This window comes from Podarcis muralis, chromosome 11 (assembly GCF_964188315.1).
Source record: "Podarcis muralis chromosome 11, rPodMur119.hap1.1, whole genome shotgun sequence".
Lineage (NCBI taxonomy): Eukaryota > Metazoa > Chordata > Lepidosauria > Squamata > Lacertidae > Podarcis > Podarcis muralis.
Genome location: NC_135665.1, coordinates 47,970,535 through 47,991,167, shown reverse-complemented (window position 1 = coordinate 47,991,167; position 20,633 = coordinate 47,970,535). Strand labels below are relative to the sequence as shown.

Here is a 20,633-nt window from a genome sequence, read left to right as displayed (position 1 = left end):
GCTGGAGGGAGAGGGAGGATCCCACCCGCCCTCCTCCCCGTTTCTACTATCGAGGGAAGGCGCCCTTTTCGCTCTCCGGCGTCCACCAGCTCCCGCGCCCCGCGCCTTCTCCGTGCGCTTTTGGCAAGCCCGAGCGCGCCGCCTTCGCTCCTGCGCGGCCGCGGGGAAAGGCCCTCCGGGCGCTTCCCGAGGCGGCTGGGCTGCACCCACTTGCCCCGTGGCCAATGGGGCGCGGGGCTGGGCGGAGCCGGGCCGAGCTGCCTCCCCGACTGGAGGAGCTCGAAGGAGCGAACTTGCAAACGGCGCTGCGAGCGAGTGAGTAATCCGCGAGCCAGGCGGCGGGAGCACATGGTGGCAGCAGCGGCGAAAGGACGCGCGGGCGCCGGGTCCGGGTAGCGAGCGACCGTCTGTCCGTCTCTCTCGTCCCCGCGCTCCTCCTGCTCCTCGACCCGGCTTGGCTGCCTGGGACGCCGGGCTCCCAGCTGCCCTCGGAAGCGGCTGATGAATTCTCCCGAGAGAGAGACGCCCGGCGCCCCGGCTGCGCCTCTCTGCTCCCGGCACGCCGCTGAAAAGAAAAAGACGCGCAGCGGACACTTGAGTCGCCACCGCTGCTAGCGGCAGACGGACTTTCCGAAGCCACGGAAGGGCTCTGGGGGGCGTCGAAGCTTTTTGAATCGGCGATCGGCTTTGAACTTGGCAAAGCGTTTGGAGGAGATACAGTTCGGATTATTATTATTATTGTGTATATATATATTGGAGAGGAGGGGATTCATTTCATGTTGACATATTGCATATGCATACGTAGGTGAAGACTTGCATCGGAGTGACAAGTGAGGTGGGCGGGGACTGGCCGAACTAGAAGAGAGGGATGGAAAGTCCCACTGAGGCAGAAGGCAAAGACCAGTTTGCAAGCTGAACTTTGAAAAGCGCGAGACCTGGCAAGAAAAGAAAGCCAGCCTAACAGACAACTGAGAACGCTTTTATGCAAGAAAAAGCATCTTTTGCTGGCTAGCCAAATTGCACTCGGCTTCTAAGAGCTCTTTTTGCTATTACTGGCCACCTTTTTTCTAACCTCCCCACTTTATGAATTTCTCCGAAAAAGCCATCTGCTTTCCTAGCTCTGCCTTTGAAATGCAGGATTCTTCAGTTCTCTCCGATTTGGATTTCCATCCTCTTCCGGCTGAAATCTGGGACTCTTGACTTTTGCTGCTGTTTTGTTCTTCTTTGACCCACGCACAGTTGGCTCCTTGCAATTGTCCCACTCTCACCATGTCTTTCAACATGCTGCCTTCTGCCAACGGCTCCTCCAATGGGACCGGAGGGGCACCTGAGGGCAGCAAACCCTTGACCATCCCCGCTGTCATGTTCATCTTTGGGGTGGTGGGGAACCTCATTGCCATTGTGGTGCTCTGCAAGTCCAGGAAGGAGCAGAAAGAGACCACCTTCTACACGCTGGTGTGCGGCTTGGCCGTCACGGACCTCCTGGGCACCTGCCTGGTCAGCCCGGTCACGATCGCCACATACCTGAAGAACGAGTGGCCGGGCGGCCAGCCGCTTTGCGAATACAGCACCTTCATCCTCCTCTTCTTTGGACTGTCTGGACTCAGCATCATCTGCGCAATGTCCATTGAGAGGTACCTAGCCATCAACCATGCGTACTTCTACAGCCATTATGTGGATAAGAAGCTGGCAGCGCTCACGCTCTTTGCCATCTATGTTTCCAACGTCCTCTTCTGTGCCTTGCCGAGCATGGGCTTGGGCAGCACAAAGCTGCAGTACCCCCAGACTTGGTGCTTCATAGACTGGCGGACCAACGTCTCCACGCACGCCGCCTATTCTTACATGTATGCCGGCTTCAGTTCCTTCTTGATCATGGTCACCGTGGTTTCCAACGTCTTGGTGTGCATGGCCCTGATCCGCATGCACCGACAGTTCATGCGGCGCACCTCCCTGGGGACGGACAATACCGCCAGCCGTTTGTCGGACTTCCGCCGGCGCAGGAGCTTCCGGCGCATGGCCGGCGCAGAGATCCAAATGGTCATCTTGCTCATTGCCACCTCCTTGGTTGTGCTGATCTGCTCCATTCCTCTCGTGGTGAGTACTGTTGGCTTAGCCTTTTCTTTGTCAGTTTCATCATTGCAGCTACAGATTCCCCACAGCAGAAAAATCCAAAGCCTGCTTCTGTGGTTGGAAAGGGGGGGTCCTAACAGCGATATTTTCATGCAGGTGATCTATAATGTTCTCTCACACACACACCCCCCACTGCCATCCACAAGGGAAAAGAAGGAAGCGACTCTGTCCCAGCCTTCTTCTTTGACACTGTTTATTCCTAGGCGGGGTAGGAGAAGGCTGTGGCCATTTTCATAAAGAAACTAAGAAGCACCTTTGAACTTGCTCTTTGTGTCACATGTTAATGTTTTGTCACCTGCTCACGTGGGACAGGATGCAGAAGAGACATTAAATGCACATTGTGGGCCAGTCCAAATGTGAAATACACATTGCACTCAAAGTTAAGTGGTGGGTGTGTCTGTGGGCGTATGGTAGAAACTGATTGAAGCCCAGTTTCTGAAAAGTCCCTTTGTGGCCCATGAATTGCCAATAGCTCCCCAAATATAAAAGCAGCCCTGCACATGGAGTAGTTAAATAATACTTGAATTCTATACCAATGCGTTGCTTGAACTAAAGCTCATAGAAACAGACATGCACACACAGATACTTCCTAACCTCAAACTTACTGAAACTGCGAAGTTTGTGGCCAGCACGGGAAGTTGGGTGAATTTCTACATGTTTATAGGGCTAGCGTGAAATTTGCAGAGACCCTCACATGCCAGAAAATAAAATGACTGTTGAGGTGTTTTTTAAAATCCCCAGCTGTTAGTGATACGTGTGTTGCATAAATATTTCTGGACGGGGATTTCAGGCTGAAACCTTCACAGTCAGCGCCTTACAGTCTGCTGGTTTTAGCTGGTTCCAAAAAGAAGATCTCCCTTTGAGAAATGCAGAGATGTTATTGTTGCACAGATTGCTTCAGTAACAGTTGTGTGGTTGATGTCAGGAGGTAAACCTTCAACTTCTAGAAAAAAAGCACACTCTTAAAGAAAGACCAGTGCCTGTCTTCCTTTCCCCATTGACTGGGGTGGGGAGGGTGAAGGTGTGTGCCGGGGGGTGGTGGGGGAAACCAGTTGTGAGCTTAGCTGAGACTTGTACCAATAAAACAGAAAGCAATGAAACATGGCAAACCACTTCTTTCTTGGCAAGGGTACATTAAACAAACAACTGACAGCACATACTTGCTTATCGCCCCGCCCTTTCACCCCGGGAGCTAAGCCGTTGTTGTTAGGGGAGAAGTGTGGTGAATCCAGCTTGGTGCAATGGAGTTTATTGTAGGCGATAATCGTTCTGAAATAACTCCCTCTCGAGGGTGTAGCAAAACCAGGGAGGCTCATAATTAAGAGGGAAAGAGGACTGGGCTGAGCACAATCCTGAACTGTTCAGGTAAATGGTATACTTTTACAAGTCAGGCCAGTTTTGCTACATAACTAGCATAATCCAGCTGTGGTCTGGGTTACTAGCACTTGACAAGCTGTCCGGCTGGTGTTTTCCGGTGTGTAACTGGACACCTTTGCATGCGGTGCTGTTTACAGGGACTGTACCAGAGGCTGCGTTGCACAGTCTTTTTCTTACACCGAAACCATCTCCATTTAAGGGGGGGAAAGTGCAATCGACACATAGGAGAGGCATGCAGTCGGTGCTCTGCAAAGGTTGCCTCAGCAGAAGAGACACATGTGCCTTCTACCTTTGTGGGTGGAGATGGTCTCTGTGTGTAGGAAGAAGCATCCTTTTAAAACATGGAATGGATTGAGTCAAAAACATCTTAGGTCACAGGGTATTTCAAGTAGAATACATTCACAAACCGAGGGAATCTGAGCCTACCGAGTTGTGTGCTTTTGGACAAAAAGCAAACTCTGAACAGTGAAAATAGACTTTGTTTACTGCCCAGGCACTAGCCTGTTTTCGTTTCAGCAGCAGATGGACTCCTTGGGCAATAGAATAACCCAAGCATTTTGACATTGCTGCAACGTGTATTAATAGGCACTAATTGGAACGCCTGTTTGTCTACCTAAACATATTCTAAATGCCAGTGGTTGGTCCTAGAAGTTCAGCTATAGTGAGTGGGCCGTGCTGGTGCCTCCTACACATTTTGAGATGAGAGAATTCCGGACCGTACCATTTCAGACTGCATGCTGGGGACCGCTATAGTTTTGGATGCAATCCCTCTACAAAAGCTCTGTTGCAACTAGTAAAACTAGTGTTCTTGTTTTTAAGATATTAAGAAATATCTGTCTATCATCTATCTATCTATCTATATCATCTATCTATCTATCTATCATCTATCTATCTATCTATCATCTATCATCTATCATCTATCATCTATCATCTATCATCTATCATCATCTATCATCTATCTATATCTATCTATCTATCTATCTATCTATCTATCTATCTATCATCTATCTATCATCTATCTATCATTTAACTCTATCATCTATCTATCTCTTGGAAGATGTTGTTGATACCTATTTTATCAAAAATACAATAATCTGACTTGCCGCCTGATGTGCAACAGTCCAAAACTGTTCCAGCTCTTAAGAGGTATAGGCTCGTACTTTAATAGGCATCTGCCAGCTTGCCAGCTCCCAGGGCAAGTGTCCTCTTGCAGACACCTGGTACCACACTGATCCCTACCTCTCAGGTCTCGTTTATACTTTTCAAGCAGGTAAAAGACAGCATCAGAGAGTCCCACTGTTTCTTACCTCTCTCCATTTCCCACACAAATCAAGAGAACCTGCTTCTTCCGAAGCCCTCTGTGCATGCCGTAGGATGCAAGGGAGGGAGTGGGTGAGTTCCACAAGTTAGTGGATAGCAAAACCCTGGCAGTCCACTGGTGGGTCTACCGGGATGCAGAATATTGGGGGGCAGGGGCAGGGAAGAGAGACACTTCGGGAAGCACTGAAGGTTAAGATGGTTTGCCACTGTGGGAACAGGCTGTTTGGCTAGATGGACCTTTGTTCTGATCCAGCAAGGCTATTTATATTCTTATTAAATCCATCTGAGATTCCAAAATGAAACGGGACATGTGAAATGGTTGTCCAGATTTTCAATTGGAAACAGCAGTTGGATACAAAGATGGGATAATTGTGTAAGAGTCGGTGAGTTCTAAACATGGGTACATAAATTCTGCGGGGTTTGCTTCCCAGTAACTGTTTGGAGGTGCATACTTTATTTTCTTTCTTTTTTAAGGAAAAGATGCACTGATTGAGAATGTTTGCATCTGATTTAGAGGGGAACTGAGTTTACTCCAGTGCTAGCTCTATCTATCTATCCATCCATCCATCCATCCATCCATCCATCCATCTATCTATATCTTTCGTCTGTCTATGCTATTGGGCTAAGAGAAAGTGACTTACCTAAGACTCCCCTGTGTGCTTAATGAATGAATATGGATTTGAAATTAAGTATTTCTGGTCCAAACCCAACACTCATGCATGTTGATTGTATGTTGTGTTTGGGGAAAGTTGAGGCTGATTGTGGCATTGGTGACGCAACGGTGACTACATAGCTGTGAAGTTTGGTGAAATTATTTACTGTGTGAGGAGCGGTCCCACAGCGAAGGACAACTCTGCCCTCACAGGGCTGACACAGCCAGTCTAGCGCACAGTGCTTGTAGCAAAAAAGGGGGGGGGGAGTATGGGGAATAGATAACTAAATGAAAAACCACCAGACTAAGTTATGCCTTGCAATTTAAACTGGCTAATGAATATGAAAGTAGTTTAATGGTAAATGCATGTAATTAGTGGGAGAATCCCCCTACTGAGCTTGTTTCAGAAACTAGTGCCCTGTATTTATTGAAGCAATGGAAGAGTCAAGTTACTTGGCTAAAATTTGACAGAAAACTGGAAGAAATTAAGAGCATAATAATAATAATAATAATAATAATAATAATAATAATAATAATAATTTTCTTATTTATACCCCACCTATCTGTCTGGGTTTCCCCAGCCACTTAAAAAGAGCACAGAGACAAATAAAAGCATGCTGCTTCCACACATTTGGAATGGTTGTATATTCATGGTCAAACATTGAATGAAGGCCTTTAGTGTACCTTTAAAGTGAAGAGGCAAGTAATAAACTCAAAGAGGTGTATATTTAGCAAACAGCACATTCCCTGCTGAATGAGATCATGTCATAATAGGGTTTATTACATGTGTTTTTTGGAAACAGCAGCAACAATGTATTTGCATCATGTCCTCACTCCAGTAAGTTATGACAAGGAGTTTCTCGTGATTTCTATCTTCGACCTGCTGCCTTCCAAACATTTTGGACTCCAACTCCCATCATCCCCAGCCAGCAGAGCTCACTGATGGGAGTTGAAGTCCAACAACATCTGGAGGACCACAGGATCCCCATAAGAGAGAATGGCTAGCTTAAGACCAACTCAGGAATTTGAACCCAGATCCGCCCAGTGAGAGGCAGGCATTTTCTTCCACTAGGCTGAGGTATTAAGAATAACAGTGTCTTGCATTTGAAGGAGCAGATCTGATCCTCTGTCGAGCCATTCTTGGTTTGACCAAAAGCAGCTTAGTGATTTACACTGTGGTGACAAGTGATTTCCCTCCACTAAAGTGACTGTTTATTGAAGTTTGGCTCAAAAGAAGCCGTGATTGTCAGTTGGACTCTTGCACTGATTTTAGAGCAAGCAGTCTTTCCCCTTTTCACATCCTGCAACATGGAACTGACTTGAACGACTTCTATCATCCCTGTGCACTCAGGGCTGATAGGAGCTGGGAATCTACCAACATCCCTGCTCTGTTCATCTGTGATCACCTGGGGTCTCCGAACAAAGCCCCCCATGTTCTCTTTAGATTGGTTTCAGCTGGCACTGATGAGATAGCAGCCCAGATTTTGGAAGTGCACGGAGGCTGCGTAAGACAAGTACCAAGTTCTTCTGGGCAAAGGTTACTTCGTAAATATTAATATTAACTGGCTGGCTATATATAGCCGTGTATCAGAATGTGATAGAGGGACTTTTATGAGCACAGGTGAAGACTTGGTGGAAGGAGACTCCTTTGTTTGTTGTGGGAGGTAACTGCTATAAAAGGGCACTTTATGGTAAGCTTTGCTGGGTAAGGCGTATATAATGTTTGCCTTGAGTCAGGGCAGGGAAAAAGAAAAACCACCCTTTCCCTTAAAGTATTGGATAAAAACTAAAGCCCGTGCTTGCACACAACACATTTAAAGCATATCCCTCTGACCCCATAACAGAATACTGGGAACTATAGATTACCCCTCACAGAACTACAATTCCCAGCACCCTTAACAAACTGCAATTCCCAGGATTCTTTGGTGGGGGAATGTGCTTTAAATGACTGGTATGTATGTAAGCTCATTGTTCCGGGCTGGCTCACAATACTGTCTCTTCTTAGCATTGCAAAACCTCAGAATCACACCGGGAGCTAAATATCTTATCTGGATATGGAAGCTTTCCACGTGGAGGGAGATTTTGACACGGGGGCGTACTCTGTCACCCATTCTCATGTGCATTCTGAGGTGACACAGCCACGTGGAGGACTGTACCGCATGGGAGTCTTCATAGCTGAACTTCCCGTTTTGAGCTCCGGAGGGAGACGGTTCCACTGTCAAACAGTTCTTACTGTCAGAAAGTTCATCCTAGTGTTTTGTCAGAAGCGCCTTTCCTGCAACTTGAAGCCATTGGTTTGAGTCCTACCCTCCCGAGTGGGAGAAAACAAGCCCTTGAGATATTTGAAGATGGCTATCATATCTCCCTCTCAGTCTCCTCTTTTCCAGGCTAAACCACCACTGGAATGTGGCCTCCAAAAGGTTGTCTAGAAGGCATTCTGGCCCCCGAGCTGGAAAAGGTTCCCCACCTCCGCTGGAAAGGATTTCAATGGAAGCAATTCCCATTGAGCTCAGCTGAATTTGCTTCTGAGTCAAACATGGGTTGGATTGCACTGTTTTGAGTTTGATTTCCACCAGCAGCCCTGCTAGTAAAGAGGTCTGGGTGGAGCTTCCTTTGGGAATGAAGTCATTTGTTGTCTCCTGTGACCAGGTTCCAAAATATGAGCACCTTTCACTGTGTACAAAGAGTTAAGACTGGCAGGCATCACTAGCACACAGCCCCTACAAATATCCAGCAATTAATGCAGCTTTGCGATAAAAAGGAAGGATATCGAGTTAAGTGTCCTAGTTTGCTTAGTGACAGATTGGGGTTTTTTTTATTTAAAAAATCGGCATTAGTCAGGCGTGCTGTGTCAACTTCGTATGAGTTTTAGGAACAGCTGGATACACACTAATATTTCCCTGCAGCGGTCTCTGCATCAGAACGCTTTTATCCGAACAAGCTGTTCGTCTGAGAGTGGAATTTAGACCATGACTGCATTTCCCTGGAGTAGCTGTGTTAAAGCAAGAAGCAACTTCATTTGTGCAATTACAGGGAGGGTGGTGGGTGGGAAGACATTTGTGAATTCAGATAAGCTTATCTGGTTGTGTCTGGCACTTAGACTTGCATAGGAACTGCCCGGAAACAAAGGTTTTGGCATCTACCAGCAGGGCTGCCAGATGGCCATTTTTGGAGAGGGTTGTCCAGAACCTCGTCGGACAGCTGTTTCCAACCTGCTGCCCTTCTGATGTTGCTGGACTACAACTCTGGCTGTCTCTGGCCATTAGCCATGACCTCTGGGATTTGTGGACCAGCCACATCTAGTGAACATCTAGCTTGCTGCCAACTCACTCCTATTCTGTAGAAGTGGCACCACATCTCAGAACTGCCCATTTGTAAGATGTTCATTTAACTAAAAAGGTAAAGGGACCCCTGACCATTAGGTCCAGTCGTGGCTGACTCTGGGGTTGCGGCGCTCATCTCGCTTTATTCGCCGAGGGCGCCGGCGTACAGCTTCCAGGTCATGTGGTCAGCATGACTAAACCGCTTCTGGCGAACCAGAGCAGCGCACGGAAATGCGGTTTACCTTCCCACCAGAGTGGTACCTATTTATCTACTTGCACTTGACATGCTTTTGAATTGCTAGGTGGGCAGGAGCAGGGACCGAGCAACGGGAGCTCACCCCATCGCGGGGATTTGAACCGCCAACCTTCTGATCAGCAAGTCCTAGACTCTGTGGTTTAACCCATAGCGCCACCCGTGTCCCTCATACATTTAACTAGGGCTGAGCAATACCTGGTTTTCAACATTGTGATATATAACCAGCTGAACATCGCAATGTACCGATATATCACAATGTCTGAAATAAGGATGCAGCTATGTAGAGGCATCGGTGGGCTCCGCAGTTTTCCCCGCTTTGTGATTTTTGCCAGTGATTTGCTGCCCCCAGAAGGAGGCGGGGGGGGGGGAGCTGAGCCGGCAGAGTTAATGGGGGCTGCAGGAATCGAGAGATGCACTGGCTGGCTTCATGGTTTCCCCCACATTATGATTTCTGCATACCCCCCCCCCCTATCATGATTCACGATATATTCCCAGGTCAAAAATAATGAAATCAATATCACAATATGGACTTCAAACTTTGGTTTTAGATTATATCTTGCCATATCCCCTAGCCCTACAGGTAACATACTTTATGTGGGTGAAATGGATGCTTTCAACTATGTGTGCAACAGGTAGATTCCCTGGAGTATGTGGGATACATTTATCCATGACTGTCCTAGAATGTAGCCATGCATTTGGCACCGTAGAACACACAGCGAAGCTTCTAGGTTCCCTTGGGGGTGGGAGTGGCTGTCGGTCTGGCTGGGTTTTTTTTGGGGGGGGTGTTGGTCTCCAAATGGTTCTTAAAGAGAGCCAGTGTGGTGTAGTGGTTAAGAGCAGTGGACTCGTAATCTGGTGAACTGGGTTCGATTCCCTGCTCTTCCACATGCAGCTGCTGGGTGACCTTGGGCTAGTCACACTTCTCTCAGCCCCACTCACCTCACAAGAGTGTTTGTTGTAGGGGAGGAAGGGAAAGGAGAATGTTAGCCGCTTTGAGACTCCTTTGGGTAGTGATAAAGCAGAATATCAAATCCGAACTCTTATCTTGAAGTTTCTTTAGCTCAAGGGTGGCTAACCTGTAGTCCTCTGCTTGTTGCAGCACTACAGCATCCAACAGCAGAGGTAGCTTACTTGGTAGAACATGAGACTCTTAATCTCAGGGTCATGGGTTCGAGTCCCGGGTTGGGCAAAAGATTCCTGCATTGCAGGGCGTTGGACTTGGGGTCCCTTCCAACTCTGCAATTCTCTAATTCTACCCCATGCTGGCTGGGGCTGATGGAATCCATCAGCATGTGAAAGACAACAGTCTGGCAACCCTTGCTTTATATATTTGTTACCAAATAATAAAATATACTTCTTCTTTATTTAGAGGTGAATGTACAAAGCTGTGTACAGGGTCCCTCTAGCCCAGTATTGCCCTACTGTGACTGGTGACGGCTCTCTAGGGTCCAGGTTCTCTAGGGCCCTGCCTTCTTCTGCTAATTTTTTAAATATTAAACTGGAGATGTTTGGGTTTGAACCTGGGACTTTGGGCGTGCAAAAGCTGTGGTCTTTGGCTTGTCACCTGTGGTGAGCGAGATTTGCTCTAGGGGAGTCAGTCGAGGGAACAGTGCAGTTTGTTTTCCTCTCACACCACAAATGAATAACATAGGCATGTGCAGGCAGGCAGGCTCAGTCAATATTTTTGTGGGCTTTATTTGCAAGACTGCAGAACATTAAAGCATATGCAAAAAAAGAGGGCAGTGAATATGCAGTGACTTCACCCCTATGCAACCTATAACCAGGATACACGGAATTCAGCCTTAACAGAAAATTGTCGCAGGCTCCCAAAATATGCCAAGATGCATCCTTTGGTGAGTCACCAAGGAAAGGAGATCCAGAGTACCTTAAAGCAGTGTTTCCCAACCTTGGGCCTCCAGCTGTTTTTGAACTACAATTCCCATCATCCCTGACCACTGGTCTTGCTAGCTATGGATGATGGGAGTTGTAGTCCAAAACAGCTGAAGACCCAAGGTTGGGAAACACTGCCTTAAAGGTCTTTTGGAGGTAAGGGAATAAGCCTGGTTGATTACCATTTCCTATGGGATGGTGATTTTCTTCTTCTCCCTTAGCAGTATGAAACTGGAGAGCCAACATGCTGCGGTTGGATTTGGCACCTGAATTTCAAATCTGCATTCTCTTGAGGACTCCTGGCATAGCTATGGATAAACCCCTTTGTTGCTTGCCTCCGTTTCTCACTCTGTAAAATGGTAAATGCAAGGTAGCACAGATGAGGAAATATGGTTCCCCTCAGCCTTCCTCGTACTGAAACACTTGCCTGGTGGCTGCAAGCAACCAGGAATTGAATGTGAAGGGGCTGGGAAGCCCCTCCTCCCTCTTGGAAGAACATAGGAAACTGCCTTATACTGAGTCAGACCATTGGGTCTATCTAGCTCAGTATTGTCTGCACGGATTGGCAGCAGCTCTCCAGGGTGTCAGGCAGCCCTACCTGGAGATGGCAGCAATTGAACCTGCATGCAAGGAAGATGCTATGCCACTGAGCCATGGTCCTTCAATAAGCAGGACAGAGCTCCTTATTCCTCCTGCTAGGTTGCTTCTTCTTCTTCTTTTTGCAGGCTAGTAACTTTTGTGGGCTTATTTACAAGGCTGCCTTAAGCCATCAGCCTTCAGACTTTCTTCTTTCAGGAAACACTTTCCACATCCATTTGTCTGCTAAGGATTTCTTTTGCATCTGCTCTGTATTGCAATAGGTACTTGCAAATATTTGAAAGCTCACATTCTGCACTACGTTGGCCAGCCCTGTTGGTTTGAAAGTGCACACCCAGATCTCACCTGAGATGCCCTTGAATTAACTGCAAAGATCAGAAGTGGTGGGCAGCCCCTGAGCTTCTACAATGGCCAATCTTCTCACTGTAATAAATAGAGAGGTCCCTGAACAGCTTCTAAATAATTAGGGGCAGCGTGTTTGTTGTCTCTAGCAACAAAACCAACAAAACGTCTTGGGGCACCCTAAAAACGAATACATTTTAGTACGGCATAAACTTTTGTGGACTAGAGCATCTGATGAAACAGAAGGCTAGTCCGCAAAAGCTTATGCCAAGTGTTAAAGGTTAAGTTTCCACAAGACATTTTGTTTTTTTAACTCCTATGCAGGTAAGTGGTGAGCTCCTCATTAGATGCAAATCCGATGCCTGTGATTTTAATTTTCACAATCTAATTTTATTTGACTTTTGCCGCACTTTCTTGCTTCATATGAAACCAGCTTTCATTTGGGGCTACAGCCCTCCAGAGTCAAAAGCAAATTCTAAAGGCAGCATCGGGAAGCATAGTCTCTCTGCCACCTAGTGGTCTAAACTGAATGCGTCCAGTTGAATTCAACCGGCAACACCTTCAGGCCAAAGAAACTACGCTCCAGCAGAGCTGAGGTGCTTCTTGGTGGGGGCTTATTCTGCAAACAGGTCGTTGAGAATTTGCAAATGCAACACTGGCACAGATTTGCCAGTTAAATGGGGCGAAATTTGGGCTAGTATTTTGATGCCAACAATGCTGTGTGGATGCTGGGGGGGGGGACCCCCACTTTGCATACGCAAAGAACACCAATCCCACAATGAAACATTTGTCTGGAAGCATCCTTGTTTCCATAGAATGAGAAGCAGAGCGAGTGAAAACCTAGGGCGTAAGATGTGAGCCTGCTACTTTTTCAGGAAGCTGCCTTAGACCAGCTAGCCCAGTGCTGTCTACACTGACTGGCAGCAGCCCTACAGAGTTTAAAACAGGGAAATACCAGAGACTGAGCCTGGGACCTTTTGCAGACAGAGCAGATGCCCAGCCATGGAGCCAAATCCCTTCAGGTGGATGTTTAAGAAGAGTTTGTGATAGCGGGGAATGGCTGCTTTTATCTACAAGGTTATGTACAATATGTGATATCCATATTGCCAAAAGTTCGATATAATAGCCTTTTGTGGCATTGCAGGAAGTGTAAGATAATTTACAGTGCAATAAACAAAGGCTGTTATTAAGTACTATTATTAATCAGCTCTTACTCATTATTAGAAGAAAGCTTAACTATTTTCTTTCATTTCTCATTGCAGTCAGATACTAGAATCTGCTCTCAATCACCACCACCAAATTGTCCTTAACTCTCTGTCCCTTTTATTAATTTTTGTACCCACCCATTAGTCAACCGAAACTTTAGTTTATTAATCTGACAAATGGAAGTTTGCAGCTCTGCCTAATACTATCTGGAATTTATATAGCATTTCTTGAGTGTTGAAAGCTTCAACTTTTCTGCAAATCCCGCCTGTATGGTAAGGCAAATTGGGGCAAGTGAGGAGCTGAGAGTGACTTCCTCTCTATAACAAGAGGTGAGATTTGAACTGCAGACTTTCTTGATTTTGCAGCTCAGTTTCTTAGCTGCTATGCTGTAGCAGCTCATTCCTAAATGGAAAGTGCAATCGCGTAGGTCACAGGGATGCCCAAACTTTCAAAGAGTTTTGATGAAGTGAACATGCGTGAGGGCCGACCAAAGTTGCTCAGCTTTTTTTAGGATTGAAGTTGTTGAGCTTTTTAAAGGGTTTCCCCCCAGGAAATATACTGCCACAGGGGCCGGATTAAATCGATCGGCGGGCCGGATTTGGCCCCCGCAACGGACTTTGGACATGCCTGGCTTAGGGTGCAGCTCAAGCCCAAAGTTCAGCGCTTTCAGGTCTTGTTGACTTGAATAAAAGCATAATTATCTCACAGTTAAAGCCAAGCAGGACTTTACAAAGTGATTACCGGTTTTTTTGCTCTATAAGACTCACTTTTTCCCTCCTAAAAAGTACAGTGGTACCTCGCAAGACGAATGCCTCGCAAGACAAAAAACTCGCTAGACGAAAGGGTTTTTTGTTTTTTGAGCTGCTTCGCAAGACAATTTTCCCTATGGGCTTGCTTTGCAAGACGGAAACGTCTTGCAAGTTTGTTTCCTTTTTCTTAACACCGTTAATACAGTTGCAACTTGACTTCCAGGAGCAACTCATCGCACGCGGTGTGGTAGCCTTTTTTGAGGTTTTTAAAGACTTTGGTGATTTTTGAAGCTTTTCCAAAACTTTCCCGACACCGTGCTTCGCAAGACGAAAAAAATCGCAAGACGACAAAACTCGCGGAACGAATTAATTTCGTCTTGCGAGGCACCACTGTAAGGGGAATTGTGTGTGCGTCTTATGGAGCGAATGCAGGCTGCGCAGCTATCCCAGAAGCCAGAACAGCAAGAGGGATTGCTGCTTTCACTGCGCAGCGATCCCTCTTGCTGTTCTGGCTTCTGAGATTCAGAACATATTTTTTTTCTTGTTTTCCTCCTCCAAAAACTAGGCGTGTCTTGTGGTCTGGTGCGTCTTATAGAGCGAAAAATACGGTAACTTTGGCTGGTTCATGCCCTTAGGGAGATATACAACGAAAAGGTTGTGCTTGCATAAGGATTAGCACAGGCACAATGGGATATTCCCCCTTTCCTCCCCACCTTTGGGGTATCCCCCAGATCTGCTCCAAAGGGTTGGGGAAACCCCAGAACAGATTTGGGGGGGCACCCAGAGGGAGAACATCACATTGCACAAGGAGAAATCCTTGCACTGACAGAACATTTTGCTTAGCTCTGTGTGAAGTACAGCCCAAAGCCTTTAAGACCTATGAACACCTTTTAAGTATCTGGCCATCATTCTATGCCATTGTTGTTCAACTTTAAACTATCTGTCCAATTGCTGCCAGGATTTGTGTAAAACATTATAAATAGGACATCACCAGATTCACATGGGAAGATTTCGGCTGCATAATTTGATGCAGCTCATCATTTTAAGTGGTGTACATTTCTTTTTTATTATTAAAAGAAAAGGTTCATTCCAGGCAAGCTGTTGTTAAAGCAGAATATCTTCCGACAAGCTTCTACAGGCAAAATTTGGAGGGTATATATCTATAAAAATCCTGGAATACTCAAGTCTTGGAAGATACTAGCAAAAGTTACTTCTAACCTCAAAGAGCATACAGTTCCAGGCTTGTCCCTAAAAGAGAATTTGCCTGTGAGGTGGAAGTTTGGGTCCAATTTTTTTTATTTTTTTTTTTGGAAACATATATTTATGAGGAGGCTGGCTGGATTAGGGCGATTGGCTGGATCTCCCGAAATGACTCAAGGCCACATTCTGCAGCTCTTACGCACCCAGAACAGTTAATAGCAGAGTTGGTTGTAGAAGGGAGAGAAAAAGAAGGCAGCTGAAATAACAAAAACAAAACTGGGAAGAGGCTTAATTGTGAGCTCTAAATTAGGGAAGAGAGATGAAACGCCAGGGAGTGCAGAGAGCATCAGAAATAATTCACAAAATATTTGATATAAGAATTTTAAGGTCTCAAATATAGAATTAATATTCATAAATGCACACATATCTAAATATATGAACCATGTGTCTGAAAAAGTAATGGAGAGCAATCCTGAAGCCATGTTGTCTCTCCAAATGACCTCAAATATTCCTCTGCAGTAAGGGAGGCAAATGAGGGAAAGCCTTCCCGTTGTCTTTTTGCTTGCAAATCCTGTCTTAAGGGTGCATTTGTGTATAAATAGGGTGAGCCTGTGACCTGGATTCAGGAACTAAAGTATTAACCATCCCAAAAGAATGGCCAGGCTACCCAGGTAATACAATCAGTGACCATTATCAGGTATCCTGGCAGGCAGGATTTCTGCTGTAGACCGCCTCCTTCTGTGATGTATGTATGATGTTTTAGGGGAGTGGTCTTGGGCTACAGGGTGGGCAATTTCAAAAGTCTATATAAGGGGCTTGTGCACCGTTGTTCAGGGTTCTCCTCCCTCCTGCGTGCAGTAAGTGGGGACCCTGTTGCAACTACCCGCTTTGCTTCTCAATATACTCTGGTTGGCCTCTTACTTTCTCCTACCGATAGGGAACCCACTTAAAGACTCTGTACAGTGGTACCTCGGGTTAAGAACTTAATTCGTTCTGGAGGTCCATTCTTAACCTGAAACTGTTCTTAACCTGAGGTACCACTTTAGCTAATGGGGCCTCCCGCTGCCACCACACGATTTCTGTTCTCATCCTGAAGCAAAGTTCTTAACCCGAGGTACTATTTCTGGGTTAGCGGGGTCTGTAACCTGAAGCGTCTGTAACCTGAAGCATCTGTAACATGAGGTACCACTGTACAGGCTCTGGAATACCCCATAAGGGAAAGGGAGCAGTTTTTCTTATACAGTGGTACCTCAGGTTTAAGTACTTGATTCGTTCCGGAGATCTGTACTTTACCTGAAACTGTTCTTAACCTGAGGTACCACTTTATCTAATGGGGCCTCCTGCTGCTGCCGCGCCGCCGGAGCATGATTTCTGTTCTCATCCTGAAGCAAAGTACTTAATCCGAGGTAATATTTCTGGGTTAGCGGAGTCTGTAACCTGAAGCGTATGTAACCTGAGGTACCACTGTAACATGTTTCATTGGCCTGCTTATATGCCAGTATTTTAGATAGCACGGAAGGCGAGGCACAAAGGTCTTTTTATCTCTGCACTGGAAATCTCTTGGTTCTGAAAACAGCTCTCTTTTGACATGACACAAACCTTCGCTCTGCCCATCACTCTGCCTGCTGTAATATGCGGTTGCTAAGCCAGCTGTTAGCTTTGAAATGTCAGCTTGGCCCTCGCTCATCAACTTTATATTTCTCTCCCTCCCTCCCCGCAATCTCTCTTCAGGTGCGTGTCTTTGTGAATCAGTTGTACCAACCGCCTTTGGTGAAGGACATTCAGCAAAACCCCGACTTGCAGGCCATCCGCATCGCTTCGGTCAACCCCATCCTGGACCCCTGGGTGTACATCCTGCTTCGCAAGACGGTGCTGAGCAAAGCCATCGAGAAGGTCAAGTGCCTTTTCTGCCGTATCGGCGGAGGCCACCGCCAGCACTCGGGAAGCAACTTCAACTGTGCGGACGGTCGCCGGGCTTCCTCTGCCACGGCCACCCATTCGCCCTCCTTCATTTCCCGGGAGCTGAGGGAGGTCAGCAGCACCTCGCAGACGCTTCTGTACCCACTGGAGCCGAGCGAGGGGGCCGCTGGGGACCGGATGCTGTTGCCAGGGGCCAGCAGCCGCCCGGCCCAGTCAGACACTACGTCCATAAGGACACTGAGGAGCTCAAACACCTCAGAGTCGTCCCAGGGCCACGAGTCGGAGACGGTGTTTTTGGTGAACGAACTCAGGCCCGGCGCTGCTCAAAAGGGCAGTTCTCTTCAGGTCACCTTCCCCAGCGAGACACTGAACTTGTCGGAGAAGTGTATATAAAGGAACGGAGGATGTTTGTGAGGTGCAGAAGGTCCTTTGGAAGAGGACCGGAGAGGAACTCATACAGCGGACATATCAAATGCCATCCGGTCTGCTCTGCCCATTGTGGTTAAGGCACACCAGAGGCCAAACAAGGCCGCCTTGCTGATCTAATGGGACTGTGTAGCCGTTTAGGGCAAGGTGAGGTGTAAATGGGCATCTAGTAAGAGAGCTCATTTGGGTACGAAATGGCAATGGGGTGGAATTAAACATCCTGGCTGCAAAAGATGGTATGCCATCTTTCCTGAAAAGCTGGGCGGTGGAGCTGTAACTTTGACCGGATGTGCATTTGAGTGTGATAAGCACAGTTCTTGCAGGTGACTAAGGATCACTCCACAAATGCATCAGACTCTGTCGATGTAACAGGTGAATTTATGGCGGTGGCAGGTGTGCAGGCTGCTGCTTGTTGCCTTTCCTTGCCCTGTGACCCAGGACTGTTTTGCAGAAAATCCAGGGTTTGGAAAGAGTTGCTGATTTTCCCCACCCAGACATGACCGAAGCATACTTACCCCCTATTCCTCTCCCCTCCCTTATTACTTAATAAGGTTTCGAGAGAACTAATTCAGGCAGTTGCTGGTAACTGTGTAAACTGCTCCAGTCAATGGTGAAATTGAGAATCTCTCCTGTGGCGTGGAAAAAATAATAATGTGAATTTCTCTGGCTGTGTATAGCGTGACTGAATGTATTTAAAAAATGCTGTATTCTTCTCTGTGAGAAGGTTCGTTATTAATACAAAGTATATAAAAAGAAATATTGCCAGCCCTCTCTTCCTCCTTACACCTGCTGATAGATAGTTTTACGTTAAATTTATTTTTCAGATATGCAAACTCAGCAGGCCATAGCAGAGCGAATTCCTAAGGCAGGAGTGGAGGGATTTGGAATCAAATGAGGAAAATGTTATGAAACCACTGGGGGAAATAAAGGAAAAGGCTTTTATGTTTTTAAAAATGTTCCTTGTATTGTATGTGTGTGTGTGTGTGTGTGCGTGTTCTAAGAAAGAAAGCGAGCAAGAAAGCAGAGTTTATGTGTTGTGAATGTCTTCTCAAAATGCAGCGGCGTCAATGTAGGCCAATAATCCAGTCCCCTAAACATTTTATCCGAACTTTCGGCACAATCCTACTCAGGTTTACTCAGAAGGAAGTCCCGCTGTGTTCAGCGGAGCTTAGTCTCAGGCAAACAGGAAGAAGCTTTTGCAGCCTTAATTATGATAGTGGGAATTCTTGCAATCTGGAAAACGTTTCCCGGATCATGGCTCAAAACATCCATCTCTGGCCCCATTTGCTCAACTTCAAACTTCTTTCCTCAGAAGCAACTTCTGAGTGGAGCCTAAGCAAATATGTTTAGGGTTGTAATCCTAGGACCAGCTCATGTAGTTAGCTGCTCCTTTGCCGGAGGTTGCAGGGCTGTCAGCGGTCTAACAAGCATTGTACAGTGGCAAGTATTGTGGCAAGTGCTGCTTCCACTTGGGATATGTATTTGCAGCTGTTGCTGTGTGTGTGCTTGTGGCAGCTTTAAAAAAAAGGCCACTGTCATTGCATATATTTTTGGGCTGCAGGTATTTGGGGGCAGTAGATGGAAGTTCATACAGCCGTGCCATGAACATCAGTTAGAGGTGACCAAGTGCATGAAGAAATGCATAGCCTTGAAAAAAGCTGCTAAAATATTTTGACTTGTTAAATGTTTTACCATTGTACAGTGCCCTTGGCTTACAGGATTGTACTATTGCCAGTTGCCTGCACAGAATACTTTTTCGATTGTCAATAGACGGCCCCTTCCAATTCTACCGTTCTAGTTACCATTGCTTTCTGTATTAAGGGTTGGACCACTGTACGAGATGTGGAGCAGCAGGGAAGCACAGGACCGGGTGCCGTATTGTGTCCATGTGCATGTTTTAGGATTGAACCTAGAGATGATCAGTATTCCACCATGAGCAGCCTGGTGTGGGGGCAGCATGCCAGAGGTGGGTGGGGTCAGGGCCAAAAATAGATGGAGCAACTGATGCAAGTCTTACCTTTGTTGTACAGTAGTTTTATATTCCACCCACAGGAAAGTGAGAGGCTTCTGATATCCATACACATTTCTCCATCTGGCAGGCAGGCAAGCAAACAAGCACGCAAGCGTGCGAGGGGCATCGTCCTAATTCAAGGGCATGTTTCTGACAAGTGAAGGAGGATGTGAAGCAGGACTAGTGAGAAGTGTGGCCTGAGGAGAGTCCCGAGGACCAGACAAGGAGGGCTTGCAGGCCTGTGGTTCTCCATCCCTGCTCGACACCACCCTCCCCAGGCTCGGGTGTGGGTCTAAAGCAGTCTCTCCCAAACTTGGGTCTCCAGCTGTTTTTGGACTACAACTCCCACCATCCCTAGACAACAGGACCATGGGTCAGGGATGATGGGAATTATAGCCCCCAAACAGCTGGAGACCCAGGTTTGGGAAACGCTGGTCTAAAGGCACATAAGGCCACTACCTTGCAGAATCTAAGCAGGTCTAGGTCTCCGTTTGGTTGGTGTCTGGATGGGTGAGTGCCTGGGAACCATAGTCTACCGCCTTGGGTTCCATGATTGAAGAAGAATGTAAGAAAAGAAGTTTCAGCTCATCTGAAGTTAGACTGCTCAGTTTGGCCTTATACACTCCACTTGTTATATGGGAGAAAGTAAGTTTGCACTAATACATGGGGAAAAGAAGAGTGCCTCACATTTAAAAACCAATACACTGATTTTTAGACCTCAACAAAAAAAGGGAGACACGAAGTAATGACCAGTAAAATACTAGGGGGACTATTAGCCTTAAGATTTCACTTCACTAGAAATAACAGGTAAAGCTAGAGGGGATTTTATGTCTGTGTGCCATGTTCAAAGGGTTACACTTTGCCTCCTGGTGTTATCCTGTACAGCTATTTGGGAGGCCTGGTTTTCGTCAAGGAAAATATTAAGCATGTTATGTTGCTCAACATGTTTTCATGTGCATTGCTTTCTGTTGGAATTAGAATTCTGAGCCTGAATGTCAGCGATATGTTTTACAAAACTGTTTGTACTGGCACAAAATCTCTTCTGGCAATCACCATTAAATGCAGGCATGCCACTGGAGTACAGAAGTCTGTGTCTGTCTACTCAAAGTCTTTTATTATCTTGCCTTTTATAACACAAACACCACATTCAACAAGTATAAATGCACACATCTAAGTCAGGTGGGTGACTTGTGACCCTCCAGACTACAACTCCCATCACCCCTGATCATTGGCC

At 46.5% G+C, this 20,633-nt stretch overlaps 1 protein-coding gene across 1 annotated transcript; it reads left to right on the top strand.

Annotated features, from left to right (window-relative positions):
• Positions 1-252: 252 nt before the first annotated feature.
• Positions 253-20,477, top strand: PTGER4 (prostaglandin E receptor 4). The gene is made up of 2 exons (XM_028748218.2): positions 253-2,094; positions 16,774-20,477. The coding sequence occupies exons 1-2, from the start codon at positions 1,270-1,272 to the stop codon at positions 17,353-17,355; spliced, it is 1,407 nt and encodes a 468-aa protein (XP_028604051.2). The 5' UTR covers positions 253-1,269; the 3' UTR covers positions 17,356-20,477.
• Positions 20,478-20,633: the final 156 nt, after the last annotated feature.

Coding starts and splice junctions, on each gene's coding strand:
- PTGER4 (XM_028748218.2), top strand. CDS start 1,270: ATGTCTTTCAACATGCTGCCTTCTGCCAACGGCTCCTCCAATGGGACC. Junction 2,095..16,773: donor TCTGCTCCATTCCTCTCGTG/GTGAGTACTGTT, acceptor ATCTCTCTTCAG/GTGCGTGTCTTTGTGAATCA.